Source organism: Heloderma suspectum, chromosome 2, assembly GCF_057233095.1.
Source record: "Heloderma suspectum isolate Gila_16-S chromosome 2, 16-S_ref, whole genome shotgun sequence".
Lineage (NCBI taxonomy): Eukaryota > Metazoa > Chordata > Lepidosauria > Squamata > Helodermatidae > Heloderma > Heloderma suspectum.
The window spans coordinates 23,337,060-23,360,868 of NC_139459.1; the positions used below are offsets into that span (position 1 = coordinate 23,337,060).

Below are 23,809 nucleotides of genomic sequence, written 5' to 3' on the forward strand. Positions count from 1 at the left end.
TGCTGCTTTTGTTAGACCACTGGGTGTCCAAAACCCTTGCCAGTATACTGTGAATTACCCAGAGATCTACCAGTAGATTCTGTTCCAGCTGACTCAAGGGAGAGAAGGAGTTGATGGTGACCACAACTAAAGGCCAAGTCAAAATTCATGGACTGCCTTTTGAAAAACACAAATAGTTGAATAGGAAACCATTTCCTGAGTTTAAAAACTCATAAATGAGCTTTTGCACCCGGCTAGAAGTATGTAGCAAGAAGGATCAAGTTTCTGAACCCATTTATAAATATATAAATATTTATATATTTAAACCACTTATATACTGCTTATATACTGCTTGATGTCAGAAGATCTCTAAGCTGTTTACATAAAAATACATGTAAAAGCAATATAAAAACCTACGTAGAAGCAGTATAAAATAATAAGCACTTTAAGGGTGCAATCGTATGGCCGCTAGACAGAACCTAGATGGCCATAAGATTAGTCAGTTTTTGGGAACTGACCTCAGAGCTCGCGCTCCAAGGTTGATTCCCAGAAAACCGCCTCCCGGCCCCTGCTGCTTTGTAAGAGGGGTGGATCGTCTCAGGCTCCGCACTCATGAGCAACGGGGGGCGGGGAAGGCGGAAGCATCGTTACGACGCTTCCTACGTGCTGTCTGTCTGTGTCCCCCCACTCTGAAGCTCTGCAAATAAACAGCCGAAATTGGCCATCTAGCTGCTAATTCAGGGTGGCTGGAGCACAGAGGAGAAGATCCCCTCTGCATTCCACCCACCCTGCATTGGATAGGTGGTCGCCTCCAAGTTCAGAGGCGGCCGACTATCCCCATAGGATTGCTCCCTTAAAGCATTACAAGAACAGTAGAACAGAGCAGGGTGATTACATAAGGGAACGCCTCAATAAACAGGTACATCTTCAAGAGGCATGTAAAGCTCGCCACAGTTTCGATATCCCAGTTACACACCACCTCTTTGCTTAACTGAGATATTGAATGAGAGGGAGCAGAGTCATTTTCCTTCCAGTTTGAAATGCTGCAATTGGAATTTCCTAACCACATCACTAACATTTGTGGTCATGCTTGGGTGAAAGCCTACCATGCAAAAATAAAGGTGCAGTTTGTATGTGTAATAGCAAAACCCAGTCTTAACAGTATTCATCTCCTTAACTACCACAGCAGCTCCTGGCAGCTGAGCGTGTGTGGGTTTCAGCTACTGTTAAGTGTTGCAAAGAAACTGAAAGTTGGTGCAAGAGAGATGGTGTCTAGGCAGCTGTTCTTAACAGGAGAGGTGTTTTGGCCTCTCTTGAGCAATGAATAAAATCTCAGAGGATCCTTTATCAAAGAGCCAGAGGTTTGGGGTGTTATGTCTCCACTAGATTATCACTGGCATCCCAAAATTAGGGATAGCGGAGAATTTCGTTCACTTCGCATTTTGATAAGAACTCACCAAATTCGCCGTTCCCAAATCAATATGTGAACTGGAACACAGTTAATCTTTTGGTATTCACACTTTCTGAAATGTAGCAATATAGTTCTTGAAAGAATCACTACCAAAATCCATACTTTAGGGGAAACACATGCACTAAAATGCATGTATCATTGAAGAAACATACAAAACAGCATTGCATTAAGGAAAATGGCTCGCAAAAAAGTGTTTATTAGGCAAAATTGTGTACAAAATGCATATAATGGTAAAATGCTTATGACATTTTGTGCAGATTTAAAAAGGAAAAAAAAGTCACAGGCCGATGCAGAAATGTGACAGAAAGAACCTAAGACTGGAAAAATGAGGAACTGATATTGACATATTTGTCCATGCCTTCCCAAAATATTCACACAGGTGGTTAAATAGATATGTCCTGTGGCCACATCTAGAATGGTGTGTAGTTTGTTATCAGCAGATGGTGTAGGTAGAAAAAGTCATCTCTCACATAATAGTTTCATGTGCGACTGTGTGTAGGGGGGAGAACGAGGAAAAATATTAAATTTTCATTTTCTTGGGGGGGCAGTGCAATAGAAACACCTGTCCAGAATGGCACCCCTTTGTCCCATTTTAATGAATCTGGAATAACTACCCTGTCCTTGTGTCCTGCTGAGGAATTTGTCTCCTCATTCCACTTTGTGCCCATGTTGGAACCTCCAGGTTTGCCCCATACACTAATCCTGGTTGTAAATACAAACGGGTGGTTCTCTCTTTTAAAAAGAGCCAAGTGAGTTAAGAGGTCACGTATATGGCCCAGTTTTCACATAACGAAAAGCCAGGTTTTTTTTTAAACTCTGGGTTGTCATGACTAAACCAGTGTGCCAGCTGATGCTGCTCGATTGCTCCTGCTTGGCTCCTGCCAGCGGGAATGGCAAATAACCCAGACATGCCGTGATCTTGGGTTGTTTAGTGATGACTGAATCCAGTTTAACCCTGATTTCCAACTGTGGCTTGTAGGGGAAGAGAGTGCGCTGGCTTGTTCACGACAAGCCAGTGTTTTGAAAAAAGAAAACCCTGGGTGGTTGTTATGTGTGAACTGGGCCTATGTGTACAGTTAAGTGATCTTGAATATCCTTCCTTAAGGAAGAGGTGGAAGTATTACTTCACTAATGTTTTATGCCTCTAGGAAGGCATGGTTTTTCAATAGTTTCTGGCTTTAGATAAAAGCTGGCATTGATGTTTAAATCCTTTTTTGTGTTTTGGGCTTAGGTAATTAATCACTTTCTGTCTTTCTCACCTTGTTAGCAAAGTGGAACTGATATTCCGGTGATGTATTTACTCCCTTAGAAATTAGAACAGGAGTTTTGAATGTAAATGTTGCACACAATAAGAGCTTGTGAATGGGTAGGAAGCCAAGTCATCCTGGAGCATGTGTGTTTATTTTATTGTAAGTATTTTAATACAGCCCTTCAATTATCTCTCCAGGAGTTTTGATGGGTGGGCAGACGAACTGCCCTTGTTCGCCCAACCGATGTGCTATGGGCAAAAATGATGTCTTGTTAAGGAGTGACCTCTTATTTCCTGCTGCTTTTTATCTTGTTGTGGTGGGATTATGTGAGCCAACATCTTGATTTTCTTACCTCAGAATCATTACTACTCCAGTTCCATGGTGGGGAAGTGTTATGGACTTCCCTTTTAGGTGACTTCACTTCCACATCTGTAGCCAGATGTTTTGTGGTGAAGGGGTGAGGAATTAACATACAGATAGCCTTGTATGTTTAAAGTTATTTAGCAAATAACTTGAGGGAAAATCCAAAAGTGACATTTAAGGAATTATTCATATTCATGCTGATAGCAGCTCACAGGGTAAGAGCTAAAAACTGGAAAACTGCAGAACTTCTAACATTGAATACTTGGCACATGGAGCTGTGTGGCAGAAAAAATGACTTACCGACTGAAATTAACTAAAGGCAATGTCAAAATATCTGATTTTATAAAATATAGCATGATTTTTATTGTATGTACAAATCAGGGACTTGTGCAGTAGTATTTGTCAAAGCCTGTCCTCGGAATATGGAAAAGAGACTAAATATAATTTGTTATTATGGAGAACCATAAAGAAAAACTCCAGTCAGCTAATGGATTCCACCTATATGTTTGTCTGTAAAAGGGAAGATGTATATTACTCTCTGTCAACAGCTAGATTTAAATTCAATGTGTTTGGTTGTCAGTCATCGTAAATAATTTTTATTTTAAGAAAACATTACCTAGCTACTTTGCTTTGCGAGTATTTGGGTAGAACACTACCTGCACACTTTCCCCTCCATAACTAAAAGGGCTATAGGCTTGATTCTCTTAAAAGAAGAGAAAGATAAACATTTGGTGAGGAACCTGGAATGACCCTGAGGCGGGATCTCTCTCTCTCTCTCTCTCTCTCTTCTTCCCCACACCCCTCCCCACATGGTCACAGCCCTGCTGCACTTCTGGTTTATATTTCTTCTGTGCAGCAGGTATTTTGTCATGGAGAGCTTGGTGGGCGAAACCTATGGCTTCTCATGAGAATTTGGTTACTCCCTCAAGTGTGGTGTGTTCTTAGGTCTTCATAGGATGGTGGTTGGGGTTGCTTCTGCAGAAGGAGAAGAAATTACCTTGTGGTTCTCTTGCTTGCGTTTTCATGCTTCCTTGTATATTTAGGGGCACTTCCGTGGTTGGAGATGGAATAAATACCTAGGGTGACTGGCAGGCAGACAAGTACTAGGTGAGCATGTGGCAGGCAGGCATGAAAACTACCTGGAATAGCTGAAGGAGAGCTTAGTGCAGCCTTCTCCAACCTGCTACCATAGTGGCTGGGGATGACGGGGTTTGTAGTCCAACATTCTTGGAGGGCACCTGGTTGGGACAGGCTGGCATAGTGTCTGACCTCAGTGATGCATTGTCCCACTGACAGAGCCATACCTTGGAGCTATGTAGTAGCGGTGGTATAGGACTGGCTCTCAAAGGACAAGGAAGGTTCTTGTCTGTGGTGTTTGCATCCAGCTTGAAAGGCTTTGAGTTCTCTTCTCCAGTCAACAGCCCTGATGATTTTGGGGATGTGGAATTGGTGTCTCTCTTGGAAAACTCACTGTGACACCTGGCAATTTTAACAGTGCTTGTTTTCATCGAATCTACACTGGAGGCGGGGGGTGCTTGGTGCAGGAAATCCAGAGCTAGAGAGGGGTCAGGGGGCTGCATTATCCCATCTGGACTGCAGCGAAGTCCTCACTGCAGCCCCAACTTGTCCTGCTACCACCGCGCTGCTGAAATTTGATGGTGCAGCTACGGGGCGGCATTGGGGGGGGGGGGCTTTGAAAAGGAAAATTGTAAGTTTGCTGCCAAATTTTGGTTATATTTTTGCCGCCGCCACACCACCAAAATTTGCCAACAAACCACAGATTTTCCTTTTAAAAGGGCCTTTTCCCCTGCTGCTGTGCTGCCAAATTTCAGCAGCACAGCAATGGGGCAAGTGAGGGTGCAAAAAAGGCTGGGGCGCACATTCAGGCTACATGTTGCCCATCCTTGCTCTTAAGTGATTGGTTCTATTGTTCAACTGGTCTTACAATCAAGACGTTTCATCTAATTTTCAAGTGAAGTATACCTTTCTGTAACTTAAGCCCATTAGATATAGTGCTGCCCTCTGTGGCAGCAGAGAACAAGTCTTTCCCCTTTTCTGCATGGCAGCTGTTCAGCCCCGTTTCTAACCTTTCATTTTTGATCAAGGTTCTGGAGCAAGGTGGCCTCTTAAATCCTGGTAGCCTTGGGGGATACTTACTATTGGATCCATTCCAGTCTAGGTTCAGGCCTGGTTTTGGGACAGAGGTAGCCTTGGTCGCCCTGGTGGATGATGTACACCAGAGAATGAACAGGGGGAGTGCGACCCTGTTAGTTCCCCTGGACTGCTTAGTGGCTTTTAATAATTGAATATGCTATTCTCCTGGATCATCTGGCTGGGTTGGGTTTGAGGGCATGGTGTTATGGTAGCTCCAATCCTACTTGGCCAGTTAGTCTCAGAAAGTGATGCTGGGGGACTTCTCCTTTGCCCCATAGCATTTGTCCTGCGGGGTACCATTTTGTCCTCCACGCTATCTAACATCTACATGAAACCACTGGAGGGATTGCACTGTCACAAAGATGCAGATGACAGGTAGTTCTCTCTACCTTTGTTTTCCAGCTACTCATCCCAAGGAGGCGGTGTAACTTGTGAATAGGTGCTTGGAGATGGTTTGGGGATGGAGGAAAGTGAACAAACTGAAGCTTAATCCAAACAAGACAGAAATACTTGGGCAGGATAGAGGAATTCAACGGGTACTGTATGTGATTGCATTCCCCTTGAAGGACCAATAGCGAGTTATTTTTCCAGACTCGACGCTGATATTGGAAGTAGCTAGGAGTGGCTTTTACCAGGTTTGGTGGCTATGTCAGCTGTGATCCTATCTAGGGAAAGCAGGCCTAGCCCTTTTAATGTATGTCTAGTTATATCCAGACTGTAAGACACTCTGTGTGGCGCTGCCTGTGAAGATAACTTGGAATCTTCAGTTGGTACAGAATGTAGCCACCCGTGTCCTTTTTAGGACAAGGTGGTCAGATCTATTACACCAGTTATGTACCAGCTGTACAAGTTGCCAGTGCATTTCTTTCTGTGTGCAATTCAGAGGGCTGCTGTTGACCTTTAAAGCTGTAAATGGTGGGGAACTTATTTTGGGTTGGAGGCCACGTGTCCCCACCATCTGCTTCGTGGGCCGGATGACATCAGGGGGCAGGGGTGAAACTCATCTTCTTAGGCCCAATTTCGGAGGGAGAGCAGCACACAGGGAAAACTGCTGCTGTCTCCAACAACTGATTGGACATAACAGCAGGGGTTCCTCTCCCCATTGGCCTCAGGGGGCGGGGCTTGGGGAGAGTGCTGGGTGGGGCCATAGGTCAGATGAGGAAACTTTGTGGATCTGATTAGACCTGTGGGCTACAGGTTCCCCATCCCTGCCCTAAACGGTTTGGGTCCAGGTTATTTGAAGGACAGCCTATACCCGTATGAACCTGCTTGTGTTTTAAGATAATCTTTCGAGGCCCTACTTACTGGCCCACTACTAAGGTCAGTGAGGTTGGTGGGTGCTAGAGAGAGGGCATTTCCAGTGGTGGCCCCCTACCCTACAGAATCCCCTCCTGAGAGAGAAATGGCTGACTATCTGTGACTGCTTTTAAGAGGGTTTTAAAAATCATACTTCTTCCCTCTGGCTTTTCATTGAAAAGGTCTTACGTTATTTGCTCCTGTTAGCTATTTGAAATTGCATTTTATTTTACCTGGCTTATTTTAAAATTGTTTTTAAATTTAAGGTGATTTTAAAGTTTGATACTGAGTGCTACTGTTTTATATTGTAAGCTGCCTTGAAAAGGCCATGGTCTTGAAAGGTGGATAAGAAATGTACTTAAATAAATAATTTCCTATCATGTTCACCCCCTGCAACCCCCTGCAGTCATCTCTTCTCCAGGCTAAACATATTAGACCTCTTCAGACCCATATGAAGAGGAAAGCAAATGCAAAAGGGCTGTGGGAGCACGCTTTTAGCCTGGCCCCCTTCATTGTGCTGCTCATGCCAGTAGGTAGAACCTTGATCTCAGGGTTCAAGATTACACAAGGAGCCTCCATGAGCAGAGAAGGCTGCTCACTGCTGAAGCTACAACTGAACTCTTACATTCGTAAGATAGCCAGTGTGATGTAATGGTTAGAGAGTTGGACTGGACGTCAGGAGTTCAGGGTTCAAGTCCCCACTTGGCCATGAGGTTCACTGGGTGGCTTTGGGCCAGTCGCCGACTTTTAGTCTAACCTACCACACAGGGTTGTTGTGAGGATAAAATGGAGAGGAAGAGGGCCATATAAGCCACTTTGGGTTCATTGCAAGAGGAAAACAGGCAGGATATAAATGTAGTAGTAGTAGACTATATCAATAATTATATAAATATACATTAATATATTTATATTAATAAATATAAATGACATTTATATTAATAATAATAATAATTAATATAAATGGCATTTATATTAATAATAATTATTATTAATAATTAATAATTATTATTAACAACAGCAGCTCATGGGCAGCGCAATGACGGGGACAAGTGTTTCAGGTGCATCCTTGGAGTCCCTTTTTTATCTGTTTTCCCTCTTCATTCAAGTAACAACCTAAGGGGACTTGGTTTTCCTATTTCAGCATTCCCCGACCTGGTGCCCTCCAGATGTGTTGGACTGCCAGCTGTTTGGGGTGGTGAGAGTTGCCGCCTCTCACATCTGGAAGGCACCAGGTTGGGGAAGGCTGGCTTAGGTCACCAGTTCTATACCAGTGTTAGGCTCCAACCCCGCCAATAGATGGTCAAGTTGGTTGGGAATGATGGGACTTGCAGTCTCACACATCTGGAGGGCACCAGGTTGGGGGAGGCTGTTATAGTACTTTCTCTTATAAGGAGAGTTCAGTTTCTGCCATTTAAATGCTGCTTGCATTTGTATTCATACATTTTTAAGTATTTTAATATCATTTATTTTCTATTCCTTTGTGTTTTTTCAAACAGGAGGAGTCTCGGACCCTTAGAGTTAAAGTTGTAGCCGGAATAGATCTAGCCAGAAAAGACATCTTTGGAGCCAGGTACGTGTGCTGCAATTTACATTGCTTGTGTGACGATGGACCTAATAGACCAGAGCGGTGGCTTCTTCTAACGTTAGCAGCATGAACTTTTCAAAACGCGCAGAAACAAACAGTAGCCATAAAAGAACTGCAGCTGCTTGCCATAGTTTCTGTCTTCTAATGCAGTTTGACCGACTATATTTTGCTTGGGTCTATATGCCATGATGAGATGTACTTTTGGGGCTGGTTTGCATGATCACTGCAGCCCACCATGGCTTATTTAAGACACTTATTTAAGCTACAGTAGTTTGTGGCACGTGCAGGAGGACTTTTGCTTTTTCAGCCCCTAGCCAGGGGTTGCCATGGTTTGTTGTGTGGTTCAGACCTGGGCATCAGGGGTGCTTTGAGTGTTAAGCAACCCTCAAATAACCCATGGTCTGTTGTAGGGTTATTTGAGGGTTGCTTAACCTCCAAACAATCCCTGCTGCCTGGTTTGGGATGACATGACAAACCATGGCAAGCCCCCACCAGAGGTTGAATATTCAAAATGGCTGCCCACTCACACTGCAAACCACTGTGACTTAAATAAGCCACGGTGGGCTGTGGTGAGCATGTGAACCTGGTCTTTGTGTTCCACTAAGGTGGATGCAGTTTCTAAATAAAAACAAAAATGATGCAGTCTGCAAATGATGATTTATATCATACTTCCTTCCATGCCTTTAAAAAGGCACTTTCAGTGATGTTTGGGTAATGTGCACATTTATTTAGCTGTAATGGGTGAAAATATTGGGGATTTATTGACTAAAAACAGCTTGTGTAGCATAGTAGCTAAGACTGCAAGCTGTGAATTGGAAAACCTCACCTGATCCATGAATTCTCTAGATGGCCTTAAGCAACCCACTGTGTTAATGATCCTCCTGCGTGTGCAATGTGTGTACAGTAGGGATGTTAGAGAATTCCGCCACGGATCCCAGGGAGGCTGAATTCCAGTGAATTCGGCCCCCTGGAATCGGTGGCGGAACGGAGCAACCCACCCCACCACCCCGCGAAAGCCCTGTGAAATGGAGCCTGCCTGGCAGCGGCGGCTCCGGCAGCAGCGGCGGCTTCCACCGCTGCTGGGCTGCAGCCGCAAATGGCAGCCGCTATGCCGGCCACCATTTGCATCCCTGACAAGCCGTGATAGGCTACATAATAAGCATCTACGTAGCCTATCACGGCTCAGAGCAGGGACTCAAATGGCGTAGCAGCTGCCATTTGCGTCCCTGCTTTTGCCGTGATAGGCTACGTAAATATTTACGTAGCCCATCACGGTTCAGCGAAGGGACGCAAATGGCGGCTGCTACACCAGCCGCCATTTGCATCCGCAGACCTGCCGTGTGGATGCACCCAGCTGGTGGCTCCACGGAGTTACTGTGGAGCGGAGCTGGCTGGGGTAGGATTTCGGGGGGAGGTACGGAGTGCCTCCCCCGCACCGCAAATGTCACCCTTCGAAAAGGTAAGTGACTTTCGTACATCCCTAGTGTACAGTATCGAACTAACTTATACGCTGGCTGTTGGGATTACTAAGGGCACAGTCTTATCCATGTTCTCCTATACACCAAACTGTTTTTGTGTTAGGCATTTTAAATGCACCTCCTTCCTTATATTCATGACACTGGGAGCTCCCCCTGGTGGATGAGGACATATGTAGAATCTTTTTTGGGGGGCGAATAACTTCAGTACAGTTGGTGAATCTTCTCTCCAATGTTTTATTGCTCTCCAGGCCTTTTTGAAGACTCTTGAGAAGCCCGAGGGCTAAATGGTGTTTTGAGGTTCCCCTTCTTATTGCACCCCTCTCTTTGTCTGTCTATCTCTCAGATTGCACTGTCTGTCAGTGTTGATATGACCCCTCCATGTGGGAAGACTAGGGCAATTGCTCCCCCAACCCCCACTGCCAAAGTAACATAGCAAGGCGCATTATGCCATTGGTCCATCTATTTATTTATTTATACATTTCTATACCACCCAATGGCTGAATCTCTCTAGGTGGTTCACAACAGTCTAACTCAGTATTGTCTACACTGATTGGCTGCAACTTTCCAGCTCAGCCTCTGCCAACCTGCTCCAGGTTTTCAGAAAGAGTCATTCCCAGGCCTACCTGGAGATTGAATTGGAACATCAGAAGAGCCTGCTGGATCAGACCAAGGGTCCATCTAGTCCAGCATTATGTTCATGCAATGCACAACCAGCTGCCCATGGGAAACCCACAAACAGCACATGACCACAACAGCACCCTCCCACCCATGTTCCCCAGCAACTGGTGTTCATAGGCATGTTGCCTCTGATGCTGGAGGTAGCATAGAGCCATCAAGAGCAGTAACCGTTGATAGCCTTATCCATGACTTTGTCCACACCCCTTTTAAAGCCACACAAATTGGTGGCCATCACCACATATTGTGGTAGCCAATTCTGTAGTTTAACTATGTGCTGTTTGAAGAAGTCCTTCCTTTTATCTGTCCTGAATCTCCCACCAATCAGCTTCATGGGATGACCCCATTGGGTTCTAGTATTATGAGAGAGGGAGAAAAATGTCTCCCTATCCACTTCCCCCACACTATGTATAATTTTGTACACCTCTATCATGTCTAATGATACCATGACCTTTTGATGCAAAGCGTGTTTGCTCCCACGGAGGTTAGGCTCTTCTCCACAGGGTCCATTTGCTCTTGGTAGAAGAGAAATTATAGCACAGAAACTCACATGGGCCTAAGACAATGGTATATGAAGCGTACAGAACCAAAGAGGTTAAATACTTGGTTTAAAGGAGAGGAACTTCTCATTGGAGTGCTTGATGGGTCGATATATAAGGTGGCTTCACTCTCTCATATATCTATGCACATCTAATTTTTCAATAATTGTGAGCTCTTTTCTTCCTTTTTTTGTAGATAAGATAGAGAGAAATGTCTAAGCAGTATCTGCTAAGAGCTCGAAAATCACAGAGATTTGATTGGGTGGGACTTGAGGGGTCAAGGAGGTGGACTTCAGAGCTGATGAGTTCATGGCTAAGAGAGTGACTTGTCAGCCAGTAAGTACTGGGTTCAAATCTTACCAGTAGTGAACTCATTTGGAGGATTTAGACAGGCTGCTATGGGCCAGGACAGACATTGCTTTAAATGTAATTTTTGTGAACTGCTCAGAGAGCTTTGACTCTGGAGCGATATAGAAATTGAATGATTGAATGAATGAATGAATGGAAAATCTGTGCCTAGCAGCTGTGGTTTGTATTATTTTAAACTTTAAATTAGGCACAGAGGGCCTTATCTGGATCTTAAAAGACCTCCTTCTCCCAATGCCAGGGTCCTGATCCAGATCAAGCCCCTGCACCTACTCCAAAGTAAAATGGGGGGAAAACACAGCGCTCTTAGATACAGATTTAAAGTAATGTATGTTTTCGCCCTCTGTCTCTCTGCCTCGGCCCTTCGTCTGCAGTACGATAATAATAATACTGGCCGCCCCTGCAGAAGGGTCGTTGTAACTATTGCTGCAAAAGAATAGGCTTCTCATCATTTTGTAATGGTTTAAATCTAGAGCTGCAGTGTTTAATCAATGTAATTGGTTAGAATTAATTGATCAATGTAGCATATTTCAAGTGATCAAGGTTTTTTGCATATTTAAAATAAGCAAGTTAAAATAAAATGCATTTTCAAATATCTAACAGTAGCAAATACCATAAAACCTCTTCAGTTAAAAGCCAGAGAGAAGTATGTTTGTGAAGCCCTCTTAAAAACAACCACAGGTGCACCCAGCCATCTCTCTTTTGGGGAACGATTCCATATGGTAGGGGCTACCACAATCTGGACTTGTCTGAGCCCACCTTACTGTGATGGCTGATGCTGCAGCCTTCCTATAAATATGGTCCGAATCAGGTTCCTCAATCCTCTGTTGTCATGTAAGCTTCTTGAGTGAGGTTCTAGTAGTGGATCTAGGACAGTAGTGGATCTAGAGCAGCATTCCCCAGCCTGATGCCCTCCAGATGTGTTGTGATTGCATAATTCATGGGACCCAACACATCTGGATGGCACCAGGTTGGGGAAGAGTGTTCTGGGTGTTGGGGTCCTGTTTGAGCTCCTCCTAAATCCAATGGCCTTCTTTTACTTTTCCCCCATCTATTTTCATGGCAAAGTATTCCAATTTTTTCATATATATTTTTCACATGGGATTTTATTTTAAAATAAACTTACAAATCGAGGCAATGGAGAAGAAAACACACAACCAAACAACAAGATCACTAAAGACATCACGAAATCATAGAATAGTAGGCTTGGAAGAGGCCTATAAGACCATCGAGTCCAACCCCATCAAATCAAATCAAATGTTTATTCGCACCAAGCCAGTGGCCATTGCAATTTGTAACAACATTCATATACGTATATATAATCAAACATAAAACAAAGAGTAATGCTGTCCAGTGTCCATAAAAATCTACCAAAGGTTTACCAAACAAATAAAAACATTAAATACAGTTAAAACTAGCATTATGCGATTTCAAATTCAGGATACCTTTGCAGCCCTCATTTCAATAGCAATTGCAATTTTTGGGGGTCATTTTTGCTGTGACTAACCTGTAGCAGTCCTCAAGAAGAAAGTTCACATAATCAGTTGGTCGCCCTGGATAGGGCAGAAATTAAGACACTCACTGATGGTAATTCTTAGTGTATCATGGATATGCTTTTGGGTCAACTAAAACAAAACAGCCTATGGAGAAGTTCACTGTGTAATGAAATATTGGATATATATTGGTTATATAAGACAGAGGAGGCAGAAAGTACATTCGACTCTATTGGTAGATATCTGGTAATTTGAAGTAGATCAGTGAAGATTTCTGACTCCCAGTTGTCTAACAACGGTAACAACATAATAACTCCCCAACCCCCAGTTATACTCCTGAGGATCAGGAAACTGGAGCAGGGTCGGGGGTGGATAACCCTGTGTAGGTCTTTGTGTAGAAGGACTGTCAACTCAGTTCCGTTCTGGGACTTGAAAGATATTCCTGAACTCAGAATTCTTTCATTCTAAGTGTGTGTTTTTGCACCAGGCTCTGGTTGCTGGATCTCAGGGTTTTAGTAAAAGTAGATCCTGCAAGCCTGAAGTCTGCCCACCTGTTATACCTGGTGTGTGTGCACAGAGCAGAGATGTGCGAATCAGCAGAACTCATCAAACTTCTCTGATTTCCATCTCAAAGTTCATTCCAACTCAAATCTGTATCAGGTTGCGAGCTTTGTTTTTCTCTTCGCATGAAAATCCATGCATATTTTCGTGTGTATTTTCCAAATGTACACATCGATTGTGCATATCTTTGAAATGTACGCATTCTTCTTGTGCGCATTTTTCAAAACTATGCATTTTTTCATGTGCGGTTTTCAAATGTACACATGCTGTCAAATACAGTTGTTTTGGTTCGTGAATCACACTGCAAGCTCAGAAATGTTCAGACCAGAAATGTTCAGACTTTGACCAATAAAAAATATAGGTATCTGTGCCTGGTTGGAATTTGATCAGTAGTTTGAAAGGCTTCCACACAGGAATTGCATGGAAAGCATAGTGCTGCTTACCCCCAACATCATTAATTAGTCAAACCAAGTGACAGTGAATGTGATTCATATTTTATTTTATTTCATTATTGAGCAAAGAAGTTTGGATCTCCCTGATGCAGACTCTTAGGTATTTGTGTGTAGGAGGAGGGTTTAGAGAACATGCTAAGACGCAGTGATGAATCAGACCCAAAAAATAGCTAGGTAGGTAAATTTTTAAGAACACTACAATTCAAGTTGTGACGCAACAATTTGGTATTCTTTTTCCCAATTTGCCTTCTCAGTGACGATTGCCATTTACCTGGGAATCTGCTATCGAAGTACAAAAGATAGAAGTTGCTCATAGAGCATGATAAGTAAATGTGTGTCATATTTCAGACATGTGCCTTTCTCAATCACTGCTTCCAAGTATTTTTTTAAAGGGCAAGGTTTGTGTATTTGAACTTGGAAATCTGAAGCTTTGTACATTTTTTCAAAATTAGAATCTCCCTTTCATTTTTGACGTTTGGTGGCACACTGCTGTCAGATGAGGAAGCTTTTTCCCTCTGCAGAATAATAATAAGTAGTAGTAGTAGTAGTAGTAGAGGAATTGTGAGAGATGAGTGACCCCCATATTAAAGGCATCAGCTTTTGTGGTATTTTCAGATTAACATGACACTTCAGGGGCAAGGCGGTGTATCAAATTCGGTCACTCAGTAATGCTGCTTTTTGTTGTCTGCTAAACTCTGCAGCAGATTTTGCTTTCAATAATTGTTCAGTTTTCCTGCAATCGTTTCTAGTATTCCATTGGATTCACCTCTGTAAGTCTGGAATGCATGAGCCCCGTTTAGTCTTCATGTTTCCTCTCTAGCCACCTGAAAGTTATATGTTCCAGGAAGAACAAATGAAAACTCCCTGAGTGAAAGATTGTTCATGTTATAATCATTAGGGATGCACAGAAGTTCACCACTCGAGATGCAGCTGTCAGAATGCAGTTGCCTTAACCTTCATCTCTCTCGCCTGTGTGCTTTAAAGCAGGGGTTAGCAGAAAGTAGATCTCCAGGCATTTTGGACTTCAACCCCTAGCATTCCTGACCATTGGTCATGGTGGCAGGGGCTTCTGGCAGTTGAAGTCTAATCAGTGTGGTGTAAATAGGATCTTTTATTATGTAAGTTCTCTCCCTTAAAAATACAGCAACTTGAGTTTTGCTTTTTTCCTCCTTCCTCCCAATCCCTTTTCCTTTTGTGTCATGTCTTTTAGATTACAAGCCTGAGGGCAGGGATGGTCTTCTTATTAAACTGTTCTGGGAGACCTTTTTTGGCTGAAGGGTAAGATAAAAATGCTGTAAATAGATAATAGGCTCCATGAGCAAAATGTGTCCTCCTTTTCTGTGGCTTCGTGGCCTACCACACCTGGACTTGTTTTTGTTGCATGTAGCCTGCCGTTCATGAAGCAGCTGAGGGACGCCCCCGCTCAGTGCATATCGGGCTCCTGTATTGCTTTGATGCTGCTGGAGGGGATTCTTGCACTACCCGTCTCTGCTTGTGTGCAGGGTAGCAGAACATTGCACTAGTCCAGAGCCATGCCCTGGCATTTTTAGCACTGCAGGTAACCCATCGTATGAGCCAAGCACACCTGGCAGGGGCTGCAGCTCAGTGGTAGAGCACCTGCTTTGCATGCAAAAAGTCCAGGTTCAATTCCTGACCTCTCCAGGTAGAGCAGGAAAAACTCCTGCCTGAAACTCTGGAGAGTCACTGGCCTAGATGGGCCAATGGGCTGACCCTTAAGTTAATACATTCAAACATGTGAGCTTGGAACTGATTTCGTATATTATTAAAGCATGATCATGTTTGTTCATCCTGAAACATAATTGTGGGCTTGGCATTAATAAATTAATCTTAGAAAACTAATAAATGGTACCCAGTTTTCTATAAACCTATCACATTTTACTGGGTTAAATGGATCAATGGTCTGAGTCAGCATAAGGCAGCTTCCTAAGTTCTTATGAATTAACCTTTAATGACCCAGGTTTGGTGTATCTTTGGGCTTCCCTGCACCTCGTGTACATCTCCATGCTTTTAAGATCTGTAATGTGCTTCTTTCTCTGGGCACCATCTTCAGGTAATGTGACATGTGGCAGAGCAGGGTCTTCTGTGTGGTGGCACCACAGAGGCTTAAGCCAAATCTTCCTTAATTTGGTACAAACTGAAAATTTTCTGATGCAAATGACTCTATGAAAATTAACCTAATTTGCACAATAATTTTGAGGGGGATATTTTCCAAGCCAAAATTTTCCAGAAAACCCACGTCACTGACTGGAACCAATGAGTGGAAATTGCAGGGAAGCTGATTTCAGCTTAGCATTAGGAGAAACTTCCTAATGTTCAGCAGTGGAACAGACTGCCTCAGGAGTTGATGAGTTCGTTGGATGGCCTTCCACCAGGGATTCTGTAATTGCATCCTACATTGAGCATGGGGTTGGTCTAAATGGCCTCCAGGGTTCCTTTCAACTCTTACGGTTCTATGATTGAAGACATTTTAATGCCATTTATTAATTAAATTTATATTCTGCCTTTCAAACAAAAATGGCAGTCAAGGCGGCTAACAAGAATAAAATAGAGATTGAAAACGGCATCTTCATGACATAAAAACAAATAAATGAAAAGCAGTTAAAAGCGCAATTATTAATCAGTTATAATTGTATTGCTATTTAAATCTCCTGAGTCTACCATATGGGTCTCTATAGTGTTCAGTGGTACACAAATGTGATTATGCCTTTAAAGTGTGTATGTTAAAGGCTTGTTTGCGCCCTTTTCTCGTGGGGAGATAATAATCAACGTTTTAACATCAATGTTGATGGTGATAAAAAGGGGCCTTGAGGTGGCTTGAGTTATGCAGCATTGCTTTAAGGTCTGCCAGCTGCTTGTTAAAGAATTCTCAAGGTTTTAAACTGAAATGGGTTTTGTTAACGAAATAGGAACACACTGTACAGGTTCCTCGATTGCTGCAGGCCTTATGGAATTGGGTCAGGTTTGCCAGAAGCATCCACGCTGATGTGCCTCTTTAGTTCTCAGTCCCTTAACCTTTTGTAACTGGATTAACAAGCAAAAGCAAACAAACCAGCAAGTCTGCAGCATGACTTCGGAGATTGATTTTTTTTTTATGAGGGAAACTGCAGACCCTTCAACATATATAAATGATCAACAAACAAAAACGACAAGTGACGTGACAGGGATGCAGCGCCTCAGTCCCTCTCCAGAAAGCTGAGGCAACTTGTAACACTGAAGTATCACTTTACCAACTAAAGAATGGAGATGCTTGTGAAACATAAAGGCTTTGGTTCATCAGAATTTATGCCAGCTGGTTGATGGAATGGATTGGAAAGTTGCACTCAATGGCATTTATTTATTTATTAGATTTTTAGGCCACGTTTAAGGGGAAACCCTCCCAAGGCGGTGCAGAAAATTTAAACCATTAAAATGTTTAATCAGCAGTAAGAATAAGATCTAGCACCATCTATGCAATGGCGCCTAATAAACCAGGTCAATTTTAGGCCAAGGTTTAGGGCCTGCTTGAAGGACTGTAATGATGGGGCCTAGCCAATGTCAATTGGAACAGAGTTCAACAAATGATTATGTGATTCTAAGTGGGTGGCCACTACCAAGAAGGCCCTGTCCCTGGTGTCTGTCAGCTTAATTGCTCTCAAAGCAGGTTGGTATGCGTGAAGGCAGTCCTTCAAGTAACCTGGACCCAAAGTATTTAGTGTTTTGAAGGCCAATTCCAGTAAATTGGGCCCAGAAGCGCACTGGTAACTGGTATAGCTGGCATTGATGGAAATCCTTTTAGCAAATGATTTTAATGGAACGGCTAAGGAGAGGAGGGAATGGTGAGCAACATGCAACTTTTACCTCATTGTGCCCCCCTTCCAAGCTGGCTGTCTCCATAATAATAGAGGCCCTGCTGGACCAGGCGCAAGTCCATCTAGACCACAGTGGCTGGTCTGATGCCTCTGAGAAGCTTGCAAACATGACATGAGGGCAATAGCCCTCTCCTGCTGCTCTTTATTATATTCATATCCCACCTTTTTTTCCTCTTGCAAGGAACCCAAGGCGGCTTACATAGTCCTCCTTCTCTCCATGTTAATCCTCACAACAACCCTGTGAGGTAGGTTGGGGTGAGAGTCAGGGACTGGCCCAAAGTCACCCAGTGAGCTTCATGGCCAAATGAGGACTAGAACCCAGATATCCTGAGTCCCAGTCCAACACTCTACCCACTATACCACACTGGTGCGCTCTCATCACACTGCCACTCTCCAGCTACTCACTGATATTCAGTGGCATACTTTCTCTGAATGTAAAGATTCCATATAAACGTCTTGGCTAATATGCTTTCATTGATAGACCTATTCGCCATATTTATTTATTTGTTTATTGGATTTCTATACCACCCCATAGCCGAAGCAATCTGGGCGGTTTACAGAAGATAAAACATTAAATACAATATAAAAAGTGTAAAAGCTATTTACATAAAAGCACATAAAAGCACAGACAATATACACAAACAGCATATACCTAAAAACAACACTGAACTATCAGTTATAACTAAAGACACATCCAGGACCGATTAAAACTCATCATGTGCTGCCAAATGCCTGGGAAAAGAGAGAGGTCTTAACCTGGTGCCTAAAAGATAATAATGTTGGTGCCAGGCAGACCTCATCAGGGAGCTTGTTCCACAGATGGGGGACAACACTGGAAGGCCCTCTCCCTCATTGCTGTCTTCTGAGCTTCCCTTGGAGGAGGCACTTGGAGGAGGGCCTTAGATGCTGAACATAGTGTACGGGTAGGTTTGTTTCGGAGAGGCGTGCCATCAGCTATTGCTGTCCCAAGCCGTGTAGGGCTTTATAGGTTAAAACCAGCACCTTGAACTGAGCTTGGAAGCATATCAGCAGCCAGTGCAAGCGGGCCAGAGTCGGTCTTACATATTCAAACCTTCTAGTCCCTGTTGGCAATCTGGCCGCTGCATTTTGCACGAGCTGCAGCTTCCAAACCGTCTTCAAAGGCAGCCCCATCTAGAGCGCATTGCAGTAATCTAACCTGGAGATTACCAGAGCATAGACAACTGAAGTCAGGTTATCCCTGTCCAGATAGGGGTGTAGTTGGGCTGCCAACTGAAGCTGGTAGACGGCAATCCGTGCCACTGAGGCCACCTGAGCCTCAAGTTACAAAGATGGTTCCAAGAGGACCCCCAAGCTACAAACGTGCTCTTTCAGGGGGAGTGCAACCCCATCCAGAACAGGTTGAATACCCTCCATCCGGTCAGCAGAACCACCCAGCAACAGCATCTCAGTCTTGTCTGGATTGAGTTTCAGTTTATTAGCCCTCATCCAGTCCATTGTCACAGACAGGCACTGATTCAGCACATCCACAGCTTCACCTGAAGAAGATGAAAAGGAGAAATAGAGCTGTGTGTCTTCAGCACACTGATGACAACACACTCCAAAACTCCAGATGACCACACTCAATGGTTTTATGTAGATGTGAACAGCATGGGGGACAAAACTGACCCCTGTGGAACCCCATATTGGAGAATCCACGGGGCCAATCAGTGTTCCCAAAGCACCACCTTCTGGAGGTGACCCTCCAAGTAGGAGCGAAACCACTGCAATGCAGTGCCTCCCACTCCCAGCTCAGAGAGCTGTCCCAGGATACCATGGTCGATGGTATCGAAAGTCGCCGAGAGATCAAGGAGAATCCACAGGGTCACACTCCCCTTGTCTTTCTCCCGACATAGGTCATCATACAGGGCAACCAAGGCTGTTTCTGTGCCAAAACCAGGCCTGAACCCCGATTGAAATGGATCCAGATAATTGGTCTCATCCAAGAGTGCCTGGAGCTGGTTGGCAACCACTCGCTCAAGGACCTTGCCTAGGAATGGAACATTTGCAACCGGCCTATAATTATTAAGGTTTTCCAGGTCTAGAAAGGATTTCTTCAGGAGTGGTCTCACTACTGCCTCTTTCAGGCAGCCTGGAACCACTCCCTCTCGCAACGAGGCATTAATCACCTCACTAGCCCAGGCGGCTGTTCCCACCCTGCTAGTTTTTATTAGCCAAGAAGGGCAAGGATCCAATATGGAAGTGGTTGCACGAACCTGTCCAAGCATCTTGTCCACGTCCTTGAGCTGTACCAACTGAAACTCATCCAAGAAAACTGGACAAGACTGTGCTCTGGATACCTCACCTGATTCACCTGCAGTAATACTGGAGTTTAAGTACCGGCGGATGCAAGAGATTTTATTCTGGAAGTGCCTAGCCAGTGTATTACAGTGGGCCTCAGATGATTTCATAGCATCCTTAAGGCCAGAATGTGAAAGGCCCCGGACAACCCTAAAAAGCTCTCCTGGGCGGCATATGGACGATTGAATTAAAAAAAAAGGTAAAGGTGTCCCCAACCAGTCATGTCCGACTCTAGGGTGTGATGCTCATCTCCATTTCTAAGCCGAAGAGCCAGCGCTGTCCGAAGACGCTTCCGTGGTCATGTGGCCGGCATGACTGAACACCGAGGTGCACGGAACGCTGTTACCTTTCCCGCCGAAGCGGTACCTATTTATCTACTTGCAATTTCTTGCTTTCGAACTGCTAGGTTGGCAGAAGCTGGGACTGAAGACGGGAGCTCACTCCGTCACGCAGAACTCGGGTCTTGAACTGCTGTCTTGCCGACCTTCCAGTCTGCAGTTCAGCATCTTAACCACTAAGCCACCACGGCCCCTGGATGATTGAATAGAGGCAGTGAAATAATTTTTCCTTGCACTGTCACTGCCTTGGAATATACCTGGCCATAGGCACACACCAGAGGTCGATTGCATCCACTAGGAGTTTTTCTCCACCTGCACTCAAGCCATCTCCTATTTTGTTTCAACCTCTCAGCTCCTGGGTATACCACGGAGCCGTATGAGTTCTATTCTGGAGAGGGCGCTCAGGAGTGACTGTGTCACCTGCCCGGGTCATTTCTGCATCAGAGCACTCTGGAGTTTCTCCTGCTCTTCACCATTGCAAACTGTTGGTGCACCTGCCACTTGCTCTGGCTTGGTGGTGGTGAAAAAGAGGAGCATTAGATGCCCCTGTCTCCTTGCTCCCTGGCTCTCTGCCTGTCAAGCAAGCCAGGGGAGCAATGATGAGGAAGAGGAGGAGAAGCAATAGCAGCTGGTGACAATGGTGGGGAGAAGGCAGACTCACTGAGGGAGGTGTCTTGCCTAAGGGCCCTCAAAGACCTGGAGCTTTCACTGCTAATCCCCTTTAAAGCTATCTGAGCCTTGGGCCATCTCCAGATCTCATTGCAATTAATTCCATCATGTATGTGTCCTATGAAGAGGTACGTTCTTTTGTCTCCCCCGACTTGCTTGCCCGTAATTTTTCTTGGATGACCTTGCATTCTAGTAATTATGAAAGGGGGGCATGAATGTCTCTGGATCCACTTTCTCCATACAATGCATAATTTTCTAAACCCCTGTTACGTCTACCACTATCCAGTTTCTTTCTTTCCCTAAAACAACTAAACAAGTTTATTTTGAAACTACCCATGTAGGAAAGATGCTCCCAGCCTGTTAATTATTTTGATTGCTATGACCTTTTCCAGTTCTGTTGTTGTTGTTGTTTATTCGTTCAGTCGCTTCCGACCCTTCGTGACTTCATGGATCAGCCCACGCCAGAGCTTCCTGTTGGCCGTCACCACCCCCAGCTTCCCCAAGTTCGAGTCCATCACCTCTAGAATATCATCCATCCATCTTGCCCTTGGTCGGCCCCTCTTCCTTTTACCTTCCACTTTCCCTAGCATCAGCATCTTCTCCAGGGTATCCTGTCTTCTCATTCTGTGGCCAAGGTCCTTCAGTTTTGCCTTTAATACCATTCCCTCAAATGAGCAGTCTGGCTTTATTTCCTGGAGTATGGACTGGTTTGATCTTCTTGCAGTCCAAGGCACTCTCAGAATTTTAAGATGGGGCTCTCAGAATTCTACACTGTTTTTCAAAATGTGGATTCACCATTGGTTTGTATGAAGGCATTCCAAAGTGTATGCTCTCTCAGCGGAATATTGTTTTCTGCCTGGTAACTGGTGGACTGCGTAGCACCACTTAGAGGGCCATGTTTGCCCTGGGGCCACTGACTGTTGACCCTTACTGTAGACTAGAGGTAGGCAACCTTATGCCCTCCAGATGTTTTGGAATACAATTCTCATAATTCCTGACCATTGGCCATGCTGGGTGGAGCTGATGGGGAGTTGTAGTCCAAAACACCTGGAGGGATACAAGTTTGCCTACCCCTGCTGTAGTCTAAGTGGTGTTTTAATGTGGGAGTCCAGAAACAGAGGTTTGTGTGGCAAGAAGCCTCCAGGTGACAGCAGCAGTATCGCCAACAGCTGTTACAGGAACCTGCAGAGAGTACCCTGTCAAACCAGTTTCAGTGCTACCTGCCTGCTCACTTGCCTTCCCTCGGCCAGCAGCTTGGATGTGGAGCAGCAGAGAAGAACAACCCAATCACAGGAGCAGCCATCTTTTTGCTCCTCTCTGATGATCTAAAGAGGCTTGTACAGAGAGCCTTTCCGTTTATCTTTGAGCAATTGCTTCCTGTTCCCATGCACATGGGATTTCCTCCTGTGTCAGTGTGCCTATGATTGCAGCCTTAGAATGGATTCCATTCATGGGAGGAGATGAGATTTCCACAGAAGCCTGAGACACAGTACTTCTCTGTTTAAAAACTAAGCTGTGTCACCAGAAATTTGGAGTTGGGAGAGAGGACTTCTAAAGCATCTGGCAGTAGTTCTGTAGCTCTGCTAAATCTTTTGCTGCTTTTCCATATCTGATCGCATGTGCTCACTTTTACCATCGAGGCAGATTGAGAGCAAACTGGTTCCCGCACTGCGAGAAGGATAGACTGTTGCCTATGAAAGCGCACATCACAATACACTACCTAGTCTTGAATCCTGGTGCGACGCAGCTCTGCCTTCGCTTCTTATTTTGTTCAGTATTCTCAGTACACAGGGGCATCGTTAGCTTCTGCAAGGGTCAGGGAGGCTTTGTGAACTGCCCAGTGAACCTAATCATGCTGAAATCTTTTGGAAGTTATGTGTACCCTTTGGACACCGTAGAAGAACAGGTTCCTGCTGTCTTGTTCTTCGAACATTGTCCTCGGTGCCCTTTTACGTTTTATAAACAGGGAATCACTTTTGGACCGGCTAAGTTATGAGTACATTTTAGTTGGCACACATGCTACCCATGTTGAGAAGCGAGAACAGCATGACTGTTGACTGTGTTTTATGGAGCTCATTAAACAGCCCAGTCGGGAGGCCTTGTTTTGCTTTTCAGACATACAGCTTCCCTTCCCCTTGTTCCTGTGTCCTTGTCCCTGAAGGTCACTTGTGTGCTAGAGGTATGGACGGCCTGACCCATACTGTAGTTAAGCTAAAGGACTTTAGGTTGCTTTGTGGCCCAATCTAAACTGTGTTGAATGGGATCTTGGTCCAACAAATGCCAAGCTACACATTTCGCTTACCGTACTTAGAAATATAGGAAGCTGCCCTTATACTGAGTCAGGTCCATCTAGTCCAGTACTGTTGATACTGACTGGCAGTGGCTCCCCAGAGTTTCAGGCAGGAACTTTTTCCCTTCCTGGAGATGCCGTGGATCGAACCTTCTGCATTGAAAACAGGGGCTCTACCACTGGGCTACAATGTTGCATTTAGCTACTTTTGCTGTTATTAATTACAAACGCATGGCAGGGAGAGGGAATCCTTACCAGTAATCCAGCATGTGGGAGGAGAAGGTGATATAAATACACATATTAATAGTCATAAGTATAAATATAATCATAAAAATCTATTCATACGTTGACATTAAAAAGTCATAAATAGTCCTCTTAATAGCGCCTCTAAAATAAATTACTAAATAAATAACACAGAGTGATAGGAGTGGAGCTATTAACTACCACTCTGTTTTTATTTATGTATTTATATATTTATTATTTTACTTATTCATTTATTTACTAAATAAATTCAGAAACTAGCCCCCGGAGCATCAAGAAAGTGTGGCTGTTACTGCCTCCATTGAAAACAGGGCTGTGCAGATCCCCCTGAGAGCGGCAGGATATGAAGATGTGCTTTTGGAAAACATGGCTGCTCCTATGGGTTCATGATGGCAGTCATG

At 44.3% G+C, this 23,809-nt stretch overlaps 1 protein-coding gene across 11 annotated transcripts in view; it reads left to right on the forward strand.

Moving 5' to 3' along the window:
- Positions 1-23,809, forward strand: part of NEDD4L (NEDD4 like E3 ubiquitin protein ligase) — a 325,991-nt gene that overhangs the window by 83,278 nt on the left and 218,904 nt on the right. For all 11 annotated transcript variants that reach the window (XM_084832979.1, XM_084832988.1, XM_084832980.1 and 8 more), the window contains one exon: positions 8,010-8,083. In XM_084832979.1, the coding sequence (XP_084689105.1) occupies positions 8,010-8,083 (74 nt within the window). The remainder of the gene's footprint in view (positions 1-8,009; positions 8,084-23,809) is intronic.